The sequence below is a fragment of the Mastigoproctus giganteus genome, chromosome 2 (assembly GCF_048544385.1).
Source record: "Mastigoproctus giganteus isolate SK-2022 chromosome 2, ASM4854438v1, whole genome shotgun sequence".
Taxonomy (NCBI): Eukaryota; Metazoa; Arthropoda; class Arachnida; order Uropygi; family Thelyphonidae; genus Mastigoproctus; species Mastigoproctus giganteus.
The window spans coordinates 212,878,493-212,899,459 of NC_143576.1; the positions used below are offsets into that span (position 1 = coordinate 212,878,493).

The 20,967-nt window shown below is 38.5% G+C and overlaps 1 protein-coding gene across 1 annotated transcript in view; it reads left to right on the top strand.

Annotated features, from left to right (window-relative positions):
- Positions 1 to 20,967, top strand: part of LOC150090042 (muscle calcium channel subunit alpha-1-like) — a 1,145,904-nt gene that overhangs the window by 880,797 nt on the left and 244,140 nt on the right. Inside the window, exons 31-32 of the mRNA XM_090389719.1 lie at positions 298 to 381; positions 17,271 to 17,396. Of these exons, the coding sequence (XP_090245845.1) occupies positions 298 to 381; positions 17,271 to 17,396 (210 nt within the window). The remainder of the gene's footprint in view (positions 1 to 297; positions 382 to 17,270; positions 17,397 to 20,967) is intronic.

Genomic DNA, 20,967 nt, shown 5'->3' on the forward strand with positions numbered 1-20,967 from the left:
TTTACATACATGACATGCTCTCTTAAAGGTTGTTGACACCACCTGTATTTACATACAGGTGGGGTCAACAACCTTTAAGAGAGCCATTGGCAGATAATGGAATAGTGGTGTTAAATAGTGGACAATGGATAAAGGAAATTTGGATGTTGAGGGTTCCCTGTATATATTTATATAAATTCATCATATGCATTTATATAAATTCATATTTTATGCTCTCGTGGCAGATTTACACTAATTTGAATACAGTTTAATATTTTTATTCTTACATGCTTTAATGCACATTTTTTTGCTTTGCAGAACTACTTTGGAGATGCGTGGAATGTTTTCGATTTTATAATTGTATTAGGAAGCTTTGTTGACATAGTATATGCTGAAGTTAACGTAAGTACCATTAATATTTAGATTATTATGATATATTATTCTAGATAAATATACTCTGTGGAAAAAATTAAGCTGAGCCTACCTTTAGCATAAAAATAAAATGCTTATCAGAGGAACAAATTATTTTGAGGCAGAGAGTGATTCATACTTTGCTAAACGGAATAAGGTAAACAAGCACTAATTCTAAAAAATGGTATGAATTTATGCACTCAATAAAAAACCATCATTATTCAGTCTTTGTGAGCGATACCACTCTGAATGATATCTATGGATATCATTCAGAGTAGGTCACCTTAATGGATGATATGCCTTAATTGAATGGTACAAAGTGATGATTAATATAAAAAAGCCATCATTGTGAATCTTTGAGTTATTTTATCAAGTGTAGGTTCGATGAAAACTGAATTTCTAATAACAGCACATTAAAGAATCACACTTTTCTTGTTAAGGTTTATTGTCAAGCTGGCAACAGTTCTTAAGAGGATATATCCTACTATTGCTAACTTGCAGCACTTTGCAGAAGTGTACTCTCAACATGAGATTGCTGGGTTTAACCTGAATAGTGATGAGCAAATATATCTGCAATTCACAAGGATGGGTCAAAGGTGACATCATTAATTACAGATCTCTTCACTTAAATTCTGTTCCAGGGAAAATAATGGAGTCACTGGTTAAAGAAGTAATGCAGGACCATATAGACAGGAATGCAATTATACTGCAATCACAGCAGCATGGATTTGTTAAGAGGTGATCTTGTCTGACAAGCTAATTGGATATTGTGATGGAATAAGAGAGGAACTGGATGCAACAAATTAATTTTATATCATATACTTGGATTTCAGGAAAGCTAAGGATATTGCTGCACATAAGACTACTGTATAAATTGAAGCAGTGTGGAATGAAAGGCAACTTACTATTATTGATAAAGAAATGGTTGAGTGAAAGAAGACAGAGGGTGGTTATTAATGGACATTACTCTTCATGGACTAATGTTATTAATGGAGACCTCCAGGATTCAGTACTGTAGCAATTTTTGTTTTCTATATTTAATAATGATATTGATGAAGGTATATCATGCTTAATGTCTAATTTTGCAGATGATACAAAGTTGACAGAGTAGTTAAGAGTAATCAAGGTAAGCTGCTGCAAAAAATCTTGAAAAATTAGGCAGATGGGCTGAGAAATGGCACTTAAAGTTTAACATTCACAAATGCAAAGTACTGCATATGGGTAGAAGTAATCCTAACTTAACGTATTATGTAGTACTACACCCAGGGTAGCATAAAACTAAAAAGACCTGGAGGTATTTCTGTAGACATATATTAAGTTTTCTGAGCAGTGCAGATGGATGCCAGAACATCTCGTGGGGATTTTGTCAATAATATATAGGAACTATTCTAGCAGGGATAAGGAGGTGATTATCCCATTGTTTAAGACAGAGGTTAGACTTCATCTCGAATGCTTCAAATTGGTCTGGAGGCCTCATTTTAGGAAGATCTGTATCTGCTGGAACAGATACAGAGAAGGGCAGGAAGATTAGTGAGTGGGACATTGGAGTGTTCTTACCAAAAAAAGCTTCAATTCAGCATCAGCAAAATGTTTGGAAAATTATTTATTTATTTACCTTAAAATAGTACATTAATGTGCACCTTTAAGAACTGTGCTGTATTCTGATGCTATTTACATTATTCCAGTTTGACAGTATTAAATAACTAATTTACTATGCTAGTTAGTGCAGTATTATAATATTTGTGTAGAATCCTTGATTTTTTTAAGGAGTCCTTATGGGCTGTAATGTAATAACTAGATCGTATGTATAGCTTAGCTTAACTTTCAACACTCATCTCAAGAGGTGAGTGCTGAAAATTAAGCTAAGCTATACATACGATCTAGTTGTGTAGAATCCTTCATAAGATAACAGAGAAAATACTGTAAATAGAAAAAAAAAAAAAAAAGTCATTGAATATTTGTGATTATTTCATCACGAATGTGAAATATTCTCTCACTTATTAGTTTATACTTTAGCACAGTGGTTTCCAACCTTTTTTTTAATAACAGCACCCCTACTCAATTATCAGCCTGTTAGATCTGATTGTGTGTGTGTGCGTGCATATAATATTAAAATATATATATATGTTATATGATATTTTTTACAATAATATAATTATAAAAATTACATTTCATAATACAAATTATATATAGTATATAATTTTTCTTTATATAGAGGTACTAAGTAAGCATCAGTTTTAGGTCACCATAAAATTAAAAAGATACTGTACACCTTTTTATAATGAAATAAACATATAAATTAAAAAATAATAATAAGTTTAAGTAACTTAAACACAAATTACGTGGCACCCCTGGAATGTTGATGTGGCGCCCTAAGGTGCCGTGGCACCCCAGTTGAAAACCACTGCTTTAGCATTTATTTTTTTCTGCTGTTTCTTTTGCACCTGATCAATTTCAAAAGTAGAGCTTTTCAAAGATTTGACAGCCAGCTGTTACAGTGGGTTTATGGAAAAGTGGCCCCCCGCATTTCGCCCCTTCACATTTTGTCCCCAGTAGATAATGAGTAGGCTACAGAAATGTAAATACCGTACAGTCAACTCTCGATAACTCAAATTTTTATTGAAGTCCCAGCCCCTTTAGTGGAGATTCCATGTTAAACTCTCTCAATTACTCGAACTGAACTTCCGATAATTCTAACTTTTCCGAACAAATTTTCAAAATGACATTCGTGTACAAATTGTCACGTAGCTTTTAAACTAATTTCTCCCCTTTTGTATGTCTTCAGGGTTCTCTTTCCATTGTGAAAGGATTAACTGGAACTGTTAATCCTTTCACAATGGAAAGAATACATACTCGACCACAAGGACGATAGTCACGTAGTTAGTGATGGGCATGGGGGAGGGAACTGTGACTAATCTTATAGGTGTCTTTTCAGTAACAAGTGAATCTTGTTCTGATTTGTCTAAATTCAAACAAAAGTTCCTGCATCTGGCTCTCCTCACATTTCGTGGCGCAGTTGACAGCGTGGGTTTGCTGTTTTTGCTGCCTCCACAGAGAAGTAAGATACAGAGTGGACTCTTGCTCAATTCAAAAACGTTCCACCTGCAAAGGGCATGTTTGGACAGAGGGTTTGGAAGGCCCAGTTGTGAAAGTCGTAACTAAACATAACCATGCAACTCAAGCTGCAAGGTCGGAAGCATTGCAATTGATTGGTCAAATACGGCAACATGCAACAACCATGAACGAACGGCCACAGCAAATTGTTGCATCAGTTATTGCAGAGGCTCATACCAATGTCACGGCATTACTTCCTAAAAAGGATTCACTTAAACAAACCATTCATCATGTTCGATGCAACAATGGTACTCCTGCTTTACCGAGCAATCTCCAGGACCTTGTAATTCCAAAAAATTATCAAGAAATTATTATCGATGGCAATGTTCAATAGTTTTTAATTATATTATAAATCAACAGGGATTACCTTTATTTTAGATATAGGAAGCTTCTTTTCCAACTCTCCTAGTCCAACTCGCTAATAATTCTTGAGGATGGCGATATCAGTGATTAATTGTGAGTTGCTCTATTCCTGTGAACGCCCAAAAAGTTCTAGTCCAACTTAAGGAATGTAGAGAATAATCCCTCCTCCCATATCCAATTTTATTAGACCCCTAAATTTAACTCTAAAGTCCAGCTACAGGACCAAAAGAAATAATCGGTCCATATTTATTAAACAGTTTAGACCTTCAAAAATCTAATTTTATGCCAATCCACGTAATGGTTTCCTTGCTGCCAGAGGTATGGTGTTTGAAGACAGAAGTCTTGAGTGCTCATTGTTGAGACCGCACGGGCTGAACACTACGGTTCTGACAGTGGGGAAGATGTCCCACCTGTTTTGCAAAATTGATATCGTCATCCTCAAGAATTATTAGCGAGTTGGACTAGGAAAGTTGGAAAAGAAGCTTCCTGTATCTAAAATAAAGGTAATCCCTGTTGATTTATAATATAATAGAATATAGGAATTATCGAGCACTTAATAGCTCTCAATTATCAAATCTATTAAACAATTTTTAATGTATGATTCTCAGGACTAACTGCTCCCGGGTCGCATGTTTATTTTTCCACTAGTAACAAGCTTCAGTTATTGGCGCGTAGCCAGGAGTGGTTTTCTGATGGAACAAGAAGTATGGTGCAATTTCTGCTAGAATCGAAAGAATAGTCCAAGATTTTCAAAATTGTAATGTGATTGATTACCTTAGAGGCATTGCATACAACTTCGAGTTTTAAACAATAATAATGTGCATTTATTCTATGATTGATTACCTTTACCTTTGGTTGATTCATTCTATTAAAACAAAATAAATTAGAATTAATAAAGAATTAGGTGTATTATTTACATTTCTATAGCCTGTTCATTATCTACTGGGGGTGAAATGTGGGAGGTGAAATGCAGGGCGGCGGCGGGGAGGGCAACGTTTCCGGTCCCGTTACAGTGGACCTGTGCTTAGCTCTCTTAGAAGCACTCTATATGCACTCCTGTTATATAGGACTGCATACAGTTGACATGGGTGGACAGTGCAATGTTGAGTCACTTTGGGGTAACATAAACACTAGGAAAGGGAAAATGAGAGTACATGTGAGTTTATAGGCCTAATGACTGGGTTGAGTACAACCAACAATTGTGGAGAAATAGAGTGGGCCAGTAAATCAGAATGTCTTGTAAATGGGGGATTTTAACGTTCCAGATATTGACTGAAACTTGTGGGTTGGTCACTCGCACGCTAGCAAGGCTTTTGTGGATTTATTGGAGGATTGTTTTCTACAGCAACATGTTTGAGGGGCAACCAGAGGGGTAATACTCTTGATCTGATTATCAGCAGTGATGACTTGTGCATTAGGAATTTTCAGATAAAGGAACCACTAGGTGACAGTGGTTCCTTTATCTGAAAGTCCCACATCAGTAGTTCACAGTCTACTGATGTGGGATTTAATTAAAGATGTAACTACCATCAAGTGTAAAGGGAAGGGTTTTGTTTTCATAAAGGTGACTACAGTGATCTCAGGCAGTTTTTGAATTCTATACAGTGGGATCAATTGATGATGTTAAAAACAATGAATTCTAAATGAGAGGCCTTCGGGGAATTAATCTTATAAGCTACTAGGCTTTTCATACCAACTAGCATTAGCATTAGTAGAGGCATATGATGCAAGAAAGCAAGCTTATTCAGCATCAGCCAAAAAAAAAAAAAAAAACACACACCACTCCCATTTCACCCCTCCGTTCGTTCGAAATACCTGTCCAGTTGAGCTTTAAATTTGTTTAGGCTATCAACTTCAACAACAAGTGATGGAAGTCGGTTCCACCAACCAACCACCCGCTGGCCAAAGGCAAATTTCCGCACATCTATCCGACATCCGTCCTTCCTCAATTTGAATTTATGCCCTCTGAGGTGATTATTCTGAGCAGGATGAAGAATCCCATTGGCATTGAGCATGCTCAAACCATTCAAAGCCTTATACACCTCTATCAGATCACCTCGCCGGTGCCTAGTCTCCAGACTCTGTAATTTGCAACTAAGAAATACTGTTCAACATTTAGGCCAAAATGGATGTCAGATGAACTAATGAGGCTCGTGGCAGAGAAGAAAAATGCGTGGAATGCATATAAATTGGCAGGTGACCAGAAGCCTATGGAAGATATAAGCTAGTCTGTAATCAAGTCACAAAGGAGGTTAGGCAAGTGAAGGCTGATTACAAGAAATCCTTGGCAAAGGATGCAAAGAAGAACAACAAAGACTTCTTTGCCTATGTAAATTCTAGAAGGAAGGGGATGAATCGAATTGGTCCACTTTGACTATTGATGATCCTGCTCAGATAACTGACAAACTAAATGAGTAATTTGCATCCACATTCACACATGAGGAATTCTGTAAGGAAGGGAAGGACAGAAGTTTAATAAACCCTAATAGGGAGCTGAATAATTTTGTAATAATAGAGAACAAAGTGGAGGAGAAATTGTTGAAGTTAAACTGCAACAGGATCGAGAAAAGTTAGGTAGATGGGATGAGAAGTGGCAACTGAAGTTTAATATTGACAAATGCAAAGTACTGCATACTAGAACAAGTACAGAAAAGGGCAACAAGATTAGTGAGAGGAACAAAGGGGTTCTCTTACCAGGACAGGCTTAAATAAAAATTAAAAGAGGCAGCATCTGGAGACTAGGCATCTGCAATCTGATCTGATTGAGGTGTACAAGGCCTTGAATGGTTTGAGCAGGCTCAATGCTGATGGGATACTTCCACTTGCTGAGATTAAGAACCTGAGGGTGCATAGATTCAAATTGAGGAAAGGCAGTTGTAGAATAGATGTGTGGAAGTTTGTCTTTAGCCAGCAGGTAATTGATTGCTGGAACAGACTTCCATCTGTAATTGTGGAAGTTGATAGCTTAAATAAATTTAAGGCTGAACTGGACAAACAATTTTTTTTGGCTGATGCTCTATATCATATGCATCATATGCCTCAACTAATTCTAATGCAATGCATATGGATTATAAAAGGCTTGGATTACATATTAGAGTAGTAACTTAAATTTTGTTACTACTTATTATTTGTTAAAAGTTTTGCTAAATTTAATTTCTGAAATTTTGTGAAATTATTTTCTGGAATATTTTATGTAATTCTAATTCATTTTAGCATTAGTAGTGGCATAAGATACAAGAAAGTGAGCTTACACAGCATAAGCAAAAAAAAAAAAACTGACACTTCACATTTTACCTGTCCATTCCTTTCAATTGTTTTTTCCCGATTTCTTCCTTGAATTTATTTAACCTGTCAACTTCCACAGCAGCAGTTGGAAGTTTGCTCCGGCAATCAAATGATCGCTGGCTAAAGGCAAACTTCTGCACATCCATTCTGCAACCATCCTTCCTCAACATGAATTTAGCATTAGCATTAGCATTAGTAGAGGCATATGATGCAAGAAAGCAAGCTTATTCAGCATCAGCCAAAAAAAAAAAAAAACAACCACTACTCCCATTTCACCCCTCCGTTCGTTCGAAATACCTGTCCAGCTGAGCCTTAAATTTGTTTAGGCTATCAACTTCAACAACAAGCGATGGGAGTCTATTCCACAAACCAACTGCCCGCTGGCTAAAGGCAAATTTCCGCACATCTATCCGACATCCGTCCTTCCTCAATTTGAATTTATGCCCTCTCAGGTGATTATTCTGAGCAAGAGGAAGAATCCCATCGGCATTGAGCATGCTCAAGCCATTCAAAGCCTTATACACCTCTATCAGATCACCTCGCCGATGCCTAGTCTCCAGGCTCTGTAATTTGCAAAACTTAAGCCTTTCTTCGTAAGAGCAACCCTTTGTTCCATTCACTAATCTTGTTGCCCTTCTCTGTACTCGTTCCAGCAGCTCTACATCCTTCTTGAAATGAGGCCTCCAGACCTGTATACAGTACTCAAGGTGTGGCCTGACCAATGCCTTATACAAGGGAATAATCACATCCCTGTCCCTGCTAGAAAAATTCCTGTATATCATTGACAAGACACCATGAGCTACTCTTGCAGCTCGTCTGCACTGCTCAGAGAACTTCATATCTGCCTGCACAATTACCCCCAGGTCCTTTTCATTCTCCACCACTGTCAGTGTAGTACCGCAGAGTTGATACGTTGCTCTGGGGTTACTGTTTCCCATATGTAGTACTTTACATTTGTCGATGTTAAACTTCATTTTCCACCTCTCAGCCCATCTGTTCAACCTTTCCAGATCCTGTTGCAGCAGCATAGTATCAGTAGTGTCCTTAACGACCCTGCCAACCTTTGTATCATCTGCAAACTTGGACATTAAACTTGATATCCCATCATCAATATCATTTATAAATACAGAAAACAACAATGGACCCAACACTGAACCCTGAGGAACTCCACTAATAACATTAGTCCACGTTAAGCAGTGTCCATTGATTACCACTCTCTGTCTTCTGCCACTCAACCATCCCTTTATCCATAGCAGCAATTTGCCTCCAATGCCACACTTCTCCAATTTGTGCAGCAGTCTTCCATGCGCAACAGTATCAAAAGCCTTTCTAAGATCCAAATATATAATATCAAAGTTATTCCCTGCATCCAGTTCTTTTGTGACTACATCATAGTATCCAATCAAATTGGTCAGACAAGACCTGCCCTTAACAAAACCATGCTGTGTCTGAGCTATAACTGAATTCTTGTCCAGATGATCCTGCAGTGCTTCTTTAACCAGTGCCTCCATTAATTTTCCTGGAACCGAAGTTAAACTAACAGGTCTATAATTACTTGTGTCAGCCTTTGATCCTCCTTTGTGAATTGGGGTTACATTTGCACATCTCCAGTCCATGGGTACCTCCCCTGAGTCCAAAGAAGCTCTCATAATTATGGCTAGGGGTTTGCTTACTTCCTTTGCTGCCTCCTTTAATATAACTGGATAGATCCCATCCACCCCGGGTACCTTTTTTATGTTTATCCTCAACAATTTCTCCTCCACTTTTCTCTCAGTTATTAGAAAATCATCTAGCTCACTGCCAATGTTTACTTCACCTACGACATTCCCCTTCCTGAATAACTCCTCATGTGTGAATGTAGATGCAAAATACTCGTTTAGATTGTTAGCCACCTGAGCCGGATCCTCAACTGTTGAACCATCAACATCCAGTGGACCAATCTGATTCATCCCTTTCCTTCTTGAGTTTAAATAGGTAAAGAACTCTTTTCTGTTTTTCTTTGCATCCTTTGCCAAGGATTTCTCATAATCTGCCTTTGCCTGCCTAATCTCCTTTGTGACTTGGTTACAGACCAACTTATATCTATCATAGGTTTCCATGTCACCCATTAATTTGTATGTATCCCATGCATTTTTCTTCTCTGCCATATGTCTCATTAGTTCATCTGACAACCATTTAGGCCTGAACCTTGAACAATATTTCTTGGTTGGTATGCAAAGCCTGGTAGCTTCCAAGTTTAGTTCCTTGAATGCTTCCCATTTTGAATTTGCTGTTGGTAACATCATCAGTTGGTCCCACTGTATAGAATTTAAATACTGTCTCAGACCATCATAGTCGCCTTTACGAAAGCAAAAACCCTTCCCTTTATCTCTGATGGTAGTTACCTCCTTGAGTAAATCCCACTTCAGCACACTGTGATCACTGCCACCCAGTGGTTCCTTTATCTGCAGATTCCTAATGCATGAAGAATCACTACTGATAATCAGATCAAGAGTATTACTCCCTCTAGTTGCCTCCCGAACATGCTGGTGTAGAAAACAATCATCCAATAAATCCACAAAAGCCTTGCTAGTGTGTGTGACCAACCCACAAATTCCAGTCAATATCTGGGAAATTAAAATCCCCCATTATAAGACTCTCTGATTTACTGGCCCATTCTATTTCCCTGTACAGTATCTTATTATACTCATCAGAGTCATTAGGCCTATAGCACACTCCTACTCTCAATTTTGATTTACCTATAATTATGTCACACCAAACTGACTCGACACTGCCCTGTCCATCAATGTCGACTGGCTTCACTTCCTTGGATTTTATGTGTTTTTTAACTAATAGCATAACCCCTCCTCCCCTCCTGTCCTGTCTATCCTTTCTATACACATTGTACTCCCCAAATTCCAGTTCTGCATTCCTTATATCTGTGTGACACCACGTCTCTGATATCCCAACAATATCTGCCTTTGATGTTTTGAGCAATACCTCAAATTCATCAAATTTATTTACTAAACTCCTAGCATTGTTGTACACGCAAGTATACATGCACCTGTTTCTATTCTTAGCTCTCCTAACACAACCCATGTGTTTACTTGTACCGCAATGACTTCCAGCAGTCTCTGAAATATCCTGCATCTTGTTTTTCAGTCTTCTGCTCATTCCAATAGAAGCAGTGCAAGAATCTCTTTCACCTCTGCCAGTGGCTACTGTTAATCCATTAGTCTTTGTCTCCCCCCAAGCTAGCAGTTTTCCGACCCACCTAACACTGCCTCGATAGTATCAGCAAATATTCTTGCACCCTTTCTGTTTAAGTGTATCCCACCCCTGTAGAAGCAATCTCTCCTGTTAACAAGTACATTCCAGGCTGAAAAAAATTCTACCCCTTGAGCCTTTCACAATCTTTCCAGGGCCAAATTGATCGACAAGGCTCTCATCATATACTCCCTCCTATCGTGTCTGGGCAGAATTGCAGACACTTTCAAATTCAACCCTACTTCACGGCTTTTTTTCAACAGTGACCTGTACTTTTATGATCTGTGACCTGTAATTGTGTCCTGTAATTTATGCCCCCTCATGTGCGTAACCTGAGCAACAGGAAGAATCCCATTAGTATTGAGGTTGCTCATACTATCAAAGCCTTAAACACCTCAATCACATCACCTTGCAGGTGCCTAGTCTCCAGATTCTTAAATTTGAAGAATTGAAGCCTTTCTTGGTAAGGGTTCCCCTTAGTTCTCCTAACCAATTTCATTACCCTTCTCTGTACTCATTCTAGTAGCTCCATATCCTTCCTAAACTGAGGCCTCCAGACATGTATACAGTACTCAAGCTGTGGCCACTCCATTGCCTTATACAATGGGATGTACAAGGTCAGGTAATCCTCCTTATCCCTGCTTGCAAAATTCCTGTATATCATTGACAAAATCCTATGAGCTGTCCTGCCAGCTTGTCTGCACTGCTCAGAAAACTTCATATCTGACTGCACAGTTACCCCCAGGTCTTTTTCATTTTCCACTACCCTGAGTTTAGTACCATATAGTTGGTGCATTACTCTTTGGTTACTGCTACCCGTACACAGTACTTTGTATTTGTTAATGTTAAACTTCAGTTGCCATTTCTCAGTTCCCTCTGTCTAACCTTTGTGGATCCTGTTACAGTTGCATCCTATCATTTCTGTTATTAACTAACCACCCTGCCATTTTTTTTATCATCTGAAAACTTGGACATTAAACCTGATATGCCTTCATCAATATCATTGATAAATATAGAAAACAATAATGTTAGTAGTAAGAGAAAATGATGCAAGAAAGCATCACAGAATCCAGGGGGCTGACTGGGCTAGCCGTGTGGGTAATGTGCCTACCTAGCAACCCAAAGGTCGTGGGTTCGAATCCCACCTCGGGCTTGGATCAGAGTACTGCAAAAACCTTGGGAGGTGCATTATGGCCACAGAAGCTGATGCGCCAACAACTACCAAAAAAAAAAAAAAAGAAAAAAAAAAAAAAGAAAAAAAAAAAAAAGAAAAAAAAAAAAAAGAAGAACCCAGGGGGATGCCACTAATAGCATTGTTTGAAGAAGCGCAGTGTTCATTGATAAAGCACAGATTGTGGGTGCTCGACGAGCTGGTGCCTCGATTTCCCAAATGCCTGAACTGGTGGGGTGTTCAAGAGCCACTGTAGTTAAAGTGTACCAGACTAGCATCAAAATCGTCAAACAATGACCCAATGGCAGAACTGCAAAGGTTAGCGAAAGGTTGATGTTAGAGGTGAGTGCCGGGTCCGACAACTCATACAGGTGAATAGGTGCAGCACTTTTGAAGAGTTGACTACCCAGTACAACATTGGTGAACCAAGAAGAATATCTGACATGACCATGCATTGCATGCTCACACGTATGGGCTATACCAGCATATAACCCCTATGGCATCGTCTCCTAACCATAAAAGACTCGCCTGGTGCAAAGAGCATGCAAGAAGACTGGAAGAAGGTGTGCTGGCTGGATGAGTCACATTATTTACTCCACACCATGGATAGTCATGTACTGATTTGGCATCAACAACATGAGGCTCTTTTTTTTATTATAGGTTATAGGTAAATGATGCAAGGAAGTGGACTTTTTCTCCATCTGCCAAAAAAAGAAAAAAAATTCTATTATTCATAATTTCCCTATCGCTAAAAAAGTTGTTAATTCCACTTAAAACTTTACCAAACTCTCCACCTTACTATAGCAGGTAATTCATTCCAGTGATCTACATGCTGCCTGAAAGCAAATTTCATGAGATCCAGCCTTCTATTACTCTCCAAAGTTTTGAATTTATGTTCCCCCTTCTCTCTTTTATCAATACACATATACATGTTTATGTAAATATACATCCCCCATTCATTTTGTGGATTAATTGGCTGACTGTTTTCTACAGCAGCATGTTAGAGAGAGAGAGAGGCAACAAGAGGGAATGTAATACTCTTCACCTGGTTATCAGCAGCAATTCTACATGCATTAAGAATCTGCAGATAAAAGAACCACTAGGTGGCAGTGGTTCTTTTATCAGAGTGTATTGATGTGGGATTTACTGAAATATGTAACTGCCATCAAGAGTAAAGGGAAGGATTTTTGCTTTCATAAAGGAACTACAGTGATCTTAGACAGTTTCAAAATTCTGCACTGTGGAACCAACTAATGATGTTACCAACAACAAATTCTAAATCTGAAGAATTCAGGGATATAATCATAGAAGCCGCTAGGCTTTTCATACCAACTATGTACTGTTCAAGACTAAGACCTGAATGGATGTCAGATGAACTGTTGAGACATCATGGGCTTAACGTCAGACAACGTTAACTACAAAATTGCATTTTTGTTTTAAGACAACTTTAGTTTAACTTCATACAAATAAGAATGCATATCATGTCATAGAAATGTATTTCTCTAGTAGTTTACAAGTTAGCTTGTGCTATAAGTACATTTCTGGTAAACCAAGAAAGTGTCAAATGACTTTTTCTTGGTTAATTACAAAAACGTTTACTACAAAATGATTTTGTAGTTAATGTTGTCTGATGCTAAACCGTCGACATGTGGCAGAGAAAAAATGTATATTATCAGGTGATACAGAAGCCTAAAGTAGGTATAAACTAGTTTGCAATTAAGTCACAAAGGAGGTTAGGCAGGCCAAGGCAGATTATGAGAAGGCTGGCAAAGAAAGCCAAGAAAAGCAGCAAAGACTCTACTTATATTAACATTGGAAGGGAGCCGTTGAATCGAATCATATTACTGCACCTCATGTCAATGGTTTAACTGTTAATGAACCTGCTCAGGTTGCTGAGAGGCTGAATAGGTATTTTACATCTACATTCACATGAGGGGAAGCAAATTCCAGAAGTTTATCAAGCTCTAACAGGGATTTGAATGATTTTCTGATAACTAAGAGAAAAGTGGAAGAGAAATTTTTGAAGTTAAACAAGGAAGGCACCTGAGGTGGATGGGCATGGATGGGCTCTATACAATTATATTAAGGGAAGCAATGATGTTGTTGTTGTGTGGTTTTTAGGAGCATTAGCAACTAAGGCCATATTGCTCCGGGAATATGCGGTGGTCATTCCCTTGACCTTTCCGCATCCTCCGTATTTGGTGGTGACAGGCTCGAACCCCGGTCTAATCAAGACGCGTGTGCTACGCACTGCTGCTCCTTCCCACCTGGCTACGGAGGCACCTGGGAAGCAATGAAGGAAGTAAGCAAACCCTTAGCCATAATTATGATTGCATCCTTGGATTCAGTCCCTGCAGACTGAAGATGTGTATCAATGTCTCCTGCAGACTGGAGACGTTAATAAATGCAGGGTACCACATATGGGTACCAGTAATGCCAGAATAATGTATTAGCTGTGTGGTACTAAACTCAAGGTATTGGAAAATGAAACAGACTGCCAGGACAGCTCTTGGAGGGTTTGTCAATGATATTCAGGAATTTTTCTAGCGGGGATAAGGAGCTGATTATCCCATTGTATAAGGTAGTGGTCAGGCCACATCTTGAGTACTGCATATAGTTCTGGAGGCCTCATTTTAGGAATCTCTTGATCCATCATGCATGGTATCAAAAGTGCTGGCCGGTAGAGGCAGTTGTATAGTGTGGGGCATGTTTCACTGGCAGGAACTTGGGCCCCTGGTGCATGTGGAACAACGTATCAGTGGTCTCCGCTATCGTAAACTGCTTGCTGACTATGTACACCCTACTATGTTACACTTTTTCCTGAATGGCGATGGTGTCTTCCCAAATGGCAATGCACTGATCCATCGGGCACTTGTTATGCAGGAATTGCTTGAGGGACACAGTTCTGACTTCCAGCATATCGATTGGCCTTCGAACTCCCTCGATATCCGTCCCATAGAGCACTTGTGGGAGACTATGGAAAGGTATATCAGGCATCTGGATACACTAGTCACCTCCATACCTGCATTGCTGACTACATTACACACAGCTTTTTTGGCCCTATCTCCCGAACGCTTCCTACATCTTGTTGAATCAATGTCACGTCGGATAGCTGCTGTACTGAAGGCAAAAGGAGGACATATGAAGTATTAGGTAGGTGGTGATAATTCAGTGATCACTCAATGTATGTAGATGTATATTTTTCTTTTATTTTGAAGTGCATTTTGCAGCATTAAAATGTAGCTGCCACTTTTCTGACAATCAGTGCAGCCTCTCAAATTAATACAGGAGTGCTGATCATTAACCACTTTCCAGTTTTGATATCATCTTCAGATTTCAACATCGCTCCTTATATCCCTTCATAGATATAATATAAGAAAAAACAAAAACAATTGCAGTTGTAAGACCAATCTTTGGGAAACCTACTGCTAACATTAGTCCAGTCTCAAGAGTTACCATTAATCACAATTCTATGCTTCTTGCCATGCAGCCACCTTATCTTAGAATCTTATCCATGATTCGAGCATAGATTTTTAGAAAATTGAATATTTCTAATATGAAAATACCATTGTATTTGATATACTAATTTTAACCAAGGTTGAATAAAAATGTTTATTGGAAACCATTAATATAATGCCATTTTACCATAACTTAAATTGTTACTTTCTTTTATAGCCTGGAACTACAAACATCATTAGCATTAACTTTTTTCGATTGTTTTGTGTAATGAGGTTAGTGAAATTGCTTAGTAGAGGAGAGGGAATAAGAACTCTTCTTTGGACTTTTATAAATTGGTGCATCACGGCCTTAGTTGCCTTTGCACCATAAAAACCGAAATCAAATCAATCTCTCTCTCTCTCTCTCTCTCTCTCTCTCTCTTTTTTGTGAAAAACCTTTAAAAAAAATCAGTACTTTTACTTACATTTTTACGATGATATACTCCAATGAACCAAAACATCACGACCACCTATCTACTATGTTGTTTGTCCTCCATGTGCAACCAAAACAGCTTGTACCTGGAAAGGCATGGACACTACAAGATTTCTAAATGTGTCTTGTTGTATCTGTTACCAACACTTAATTAGCAGACCCTTTAACTCCTGTAAGGTTCGTGGTTGAGATGCCGAAAATCGGAGTTGCTGTTCCAACACAAACCACAGATGCTCAATGGGATTGATGTCTGGAGAATTTGGAGGGCAGGGCAATACCTGGAAGTATTTCTCATGCTCTGTAAACCAGTCTTGAACAATCTGGGCAGTGTGGCATGGCGCATTATCCTGCTGAAAGACAGCACTGCCAGAGGGGAAGACTGTTACCATGAAAGGGTGTACATGGTCAGCAGCGATGTTTAGATAGGTGGTAGGCGTCAGTGTTCCCGGCACATGGATGACTGGTACCCATGGTATTCCAGCAGAACATTGCCCAAAGCATGACACTGCTGCCGCTGGCTTGTTTTCGTCCCATGGTGCATCCAGGTGCCAGGTAAGCGATGCTCACATACCCGGCCGTCCACATGGTGCAACAGGAAACGTGATTCATCAGACCAGATGACCTTCTTCCAATCACTCAAGGTCCAGTTTCAATGCTCGCATGCCCATTGTAGGTGCTGTCACCGGTGAACCGTGATTAGCATGGGCACTCGGAGCAGCCTGCGGCTACGCAGTCCCGTTTTCAGCAGGGTTCGATGTACTGTGTGTTGTGGCACATTACTCCCATCACCAGCATTCCAATTACTGGTGAATTGCACCACAGTCACCCTTCTGTTGCCATGTATCATCCGGGAGAGCCTTCGCTCACCTCGAGCATCGATTAGCCATGGTCGTCCAACACCTCGCCGGCAGTTTGTGGATTTTCCCTCCTTGGACCACTTTCGGTAGGTACTAACCACGGCTGACCATGAGCATCCCACCAGCCATGCCATTTCAGATATGCTCTGACTCAGTCATCCAGCCATTACAATTTGGCCTTTGTCAAACTTGCTTAAATCCCCTGCCTTTCCCATCTGAAGAACAAGAGTAACGCTGATTAACGGAACTCAGTATCAGGCGTTTTTTATACCATGTCCCGACCCGCATACATGCCGTAGTTCACCTGCAGTTGCTTTGATTTGCATAACGACTCGCTGGTCATAATGTTTTGGCTCATTGGTGTATGTATGTCATAGATTTTTAGAAAATCGGATATTTCTAATATGAAAATACCATTGTATTTGATATACTAATTTTAACTAAGTTTTAATAAAAATGTTTATTGGAAACCATTAATATAATGCCATTCTGCCATAATTTAAATTGTTACTTTCTTTTATAGCCTGGAACTACAAACATCATTAGTATTAACTTTTTTCGATTGTTTCGTGTAATGAGGTTAGTGAAATTGCTTAATAGAGGAGAGGGAATAAGAACTCTTTTTTGGACTTTTATAAATTGTCACATCATGGCCTTAGTTGCCTTTGCACCATAAAAACCGAAATCAAATCAATCAGACCCTCTCTCCGTTGTGAAAAACCTTTAAAAAAATCAGTACTGTTACATTTTTATGATGATATATGTGAGTCATAGATTTTTAGAAAATCGGATATTTCTAATATGAAAATACCATTGTATTTAATATACTGATTTTAACCAAGGTTGAATAAAAATGTTTATTGGAAACCATTAATATGATGCCATAGAAAGTAAATTATTACTTTCTTTTATAGCCTGGAACTACAAACATCATTAGCATTAACTTTTTTCGATTGTTTCGTGTAATGAGGTTAGTGAAATTGCTTAGTAGAGGAGAGGGAATAAGAACTCTTCTTTGGACTTTTATAAAATCATTCCAGGTGAGTTATCTTAATCATCCTATCATATCACATGATTATTTGATCTCTCCTACATATTGTTTCTCTCCATTATAAATTATAATGCCCTTAAAATATTTACATGGTGTTCATTTGTAGAATGCCGAATGTTAAGTGACTGCTAAATTACTACTGAAAGCACATGTGAGGGGTACTAATTGTCTATATATTATCACAGATACATAGAAAATAACCCTCCTCATGATATAGGTAACTACTTCCACGATAGCATTGTGCAGCATCACCTGGCTACTGGCATACAATACGTAGCCTGTTTTCTCTTAGTTGAGAAAAGCATTGCATAAAAGCTGAAAACCACTGCTGATTTTGTTTTTACCAGATTTATTTGTGATATATTTTTACTGCTTTTAACCAATTTATTTTGATTGATTTTACCTACATATCATTTTTTTTCTTTTATCTACAGTTGTCATTATTTTAATCTGTACAATGCATAATAATAAATATCATTACAAGTTTATCAGTGGCTGCAGAAATTTATGTGTGTGTTCTATTCCTCAACGTAGAGGAAGTCTTTACTTATGAGCACAGTAATTGATTGTTGCAATAAATTTCCACTCAGTGTTAGGAAATAGGTTAATTTAAATAAATTTAAATGACTGTACAAATGAAAGGGATAATGTTCTTGCTGATATTATGTAAGCATGCATCATTTTGCTGCTACCAATACTGGTAATGATAAGCCTAACTTTCAATGGCATACTTTCACCCATTGTCTCTCATTGTCACATCATTAACAGAAAATGAATGCAGTGATGTGTACAGTTTTATATCTATACACATAACTGGAATTATTGGTATATAACTCAGCAGCCCTTATTATTGTCTCCATAAAAAACTTTGTATCCAATAATGTTTTATTTCCAATGGTCACATATGTGATTCATTGTTAGAGTACTATTTTTAATATTACTTTTATGCAGATTGTTCATTTACTTATCATTCTTTGCCATAACAGTTGTAAAAACACACATTAATTGGTAAAATTGTATCTGTGATGATTACTCAAGTGGTACCCCCCCAGTGGTTTTGAATAGATATTTAAAGTGTACAGGTAGCCCTCATTTTGCGCTGGTCCGATTTGCACTCATTCGCAATAGTTGCTGGTCACTAACCACAAGGCCATGAATATTATATTTTTGAAATTTTTTTTATAAAATTAAAGTTAAAATTGTCAAACAAAATTTATCAGCATCGTACTGTACTAGGTATCATTCACTGTTCACATGATCAAGGACAATCTGAGCCAATCACAGATAATACAACATTAGTTTTGAAACCAGTGGATCAGGAGGTAATAGCCACCTTTTAAAGCTTATTTAAAGCAACAGAAAACATTTACAGAAATGGTAAAAGCTCTAGACTAGTCCAACATTACCATCAGAGAATATTGATGGTCATTTCATGTCTTAAAGGGCATTAATCACATTAGCACAGTCTGGCAAGAAGTGACTGTCAATTGTCTGAATGGAGTGTGGCATAAACCTCTCCCAGATTTCATGCATGACTTCAGAGGATTGGAGCCACAACAGAATTTTGTAGAAAACATCAGCAGGCTGGCACAAGAGGCAGAATTAGAAGAAGTTACAGTTGAAGATGTAACTGACCTCTTGAAAAGTCATGCATAGATGCTTTAAAATGAACACCTTGAAGCTGCAGAACTTAGCCAACAGCAGGAAGAAGAGAAAGAAGAAGATCCTCCTCTAAAAATTATGAAGACCAGTGATCTACAACCAATTCTTGCAAGTGTAGAGTCCCTCATTAATGAACTCTATGACATTGATCATGACTAGGAGAGGAGTGCCACAGTTAAAAGTGGTGTCATATCAACCCTGGTCCGTTATTTTGAAATTCTTAAAGAAAGGAGGAAGAAATCCGGGCAGTCAACACTTGCTTCTTTCTTCAAAAAAGGCAACCTCCTCAATCAGTGCCCTCAACAGAAGATCCTCAACCAGAACCTTCAAAAACCAACTAAAAATTCGGCATTATTCAAATGTGACCCCAATTTACAAAGGAGGTTCAAAGGCTGACACAAGTAATTATAGACCTGTTAGTTTAACTTCTGTTCCAGGTAAATTAATGGAGGCACTGGTTAAAGAAGCACTGCAGGATCATCTAGACAAGAATTCAGTTATAGCTCAGACGCAGCATGGTTTTGTTAAGGGCAGGTCTTGCCTGACCAATTTGATTGGATACTATGATGTAGTCACAAAAGAACTGGATGCAGGGAATAACTTTGATATTATATATTTGGATCTTAGAAAGGCTTTTGATACTGTTGCACATGGAAGACTGCTGCACAAATTGGAGCAGTGTGGCATTGGAGGCAAATTGCTGCTATGGATAAGGGGATGGTTGAGTGGCAGAAGACAGAGAGTGGTAATCAATGGACACTGCTCAACGTGGACTAATGTTATTAGTGGAGTTCCTCAAGGTTCAGTGTTGTGTCCGTTGTTGTTTTCGGTGTTTATGAATGATATTGATGATGGGATATCAAGTTTAATGTCCAAGTTTGCAGATGATACAAAGGTTGGCAGGGTCGTTAAGGACACTACTGATACTATGCTGCTGCAACAGGATCTGGAAAGGTTGAACAGATGGGCTGAGAGGTGGCAAATGAAGTTTAACATCGACAAATGTAAAGTACTACATATGGGAAACAGTAACCCCAGAGCAACGTATCAACTCTGCGGTACTACACTGACAGTGGTGGAGAATGAAAAGGACCTGGGGGTAATTGTGCAGGCAGATATGAAGTTCTCTGAGCAGTGCAGACGAGCTGCAAGAGTAGCTCATGGTGTCTTGTCAATGATATACAGGAATTTTTCTAGCAGGGACAGGGATGTGATTATTCCCTTGTATAAGGCATTGGTCAGGCCACACCTTGAGTACTGTATACAGGTCTGGAGGCCTCATTTCAAGAAGGATGTAGAGCTGCTGGAACGAGTACAGAGAAGGGCAACAAGATTAGTAAATGGAACAAAGGGTTGCTCTTACGAAGAAAGGCTTAAGTTTTGCAAATTACAGAGTCTGGAGACTAGGCACCGGCGAGGTGATCTGATAGAGGTGTATAAGGCTTTGAATGGTTTGAGCATGCTCAATGCCAATGGGATTCTTCATCTTTCTCAGAATAATCACCTCAGAGGGCATAAATTCAAATTGAGGAAGGACGGATGTCGGATAGATGTGCGGAAATTTGCCTTTGGCCAGCGGGTGGTTGGTTGGTGGAACCGACTTCCATCACTGGTTGTTGAAGTTGATAGCCTAAACAAATTTAAAGCTCAACTGGACAGGTATTTCGAACGAACGGAGGGGTGAAATGGGAGTGGGTTTTTTTTTTTTTTTTTTTGTTTTTTTTGGCTGATGCTGAATAAGCTTGCTTTCTTGCATCATATGCCTCTGCTAATGCTAATGCTAATGCTAATTATGCCGAATTTTTAGTTGGTTTTTTCACTATCAAAATGTTTTGTAATTTATTTTTTATTTATTATATGTAACTGTATTTATGTAGGTTAAAATACAACACTTTTTT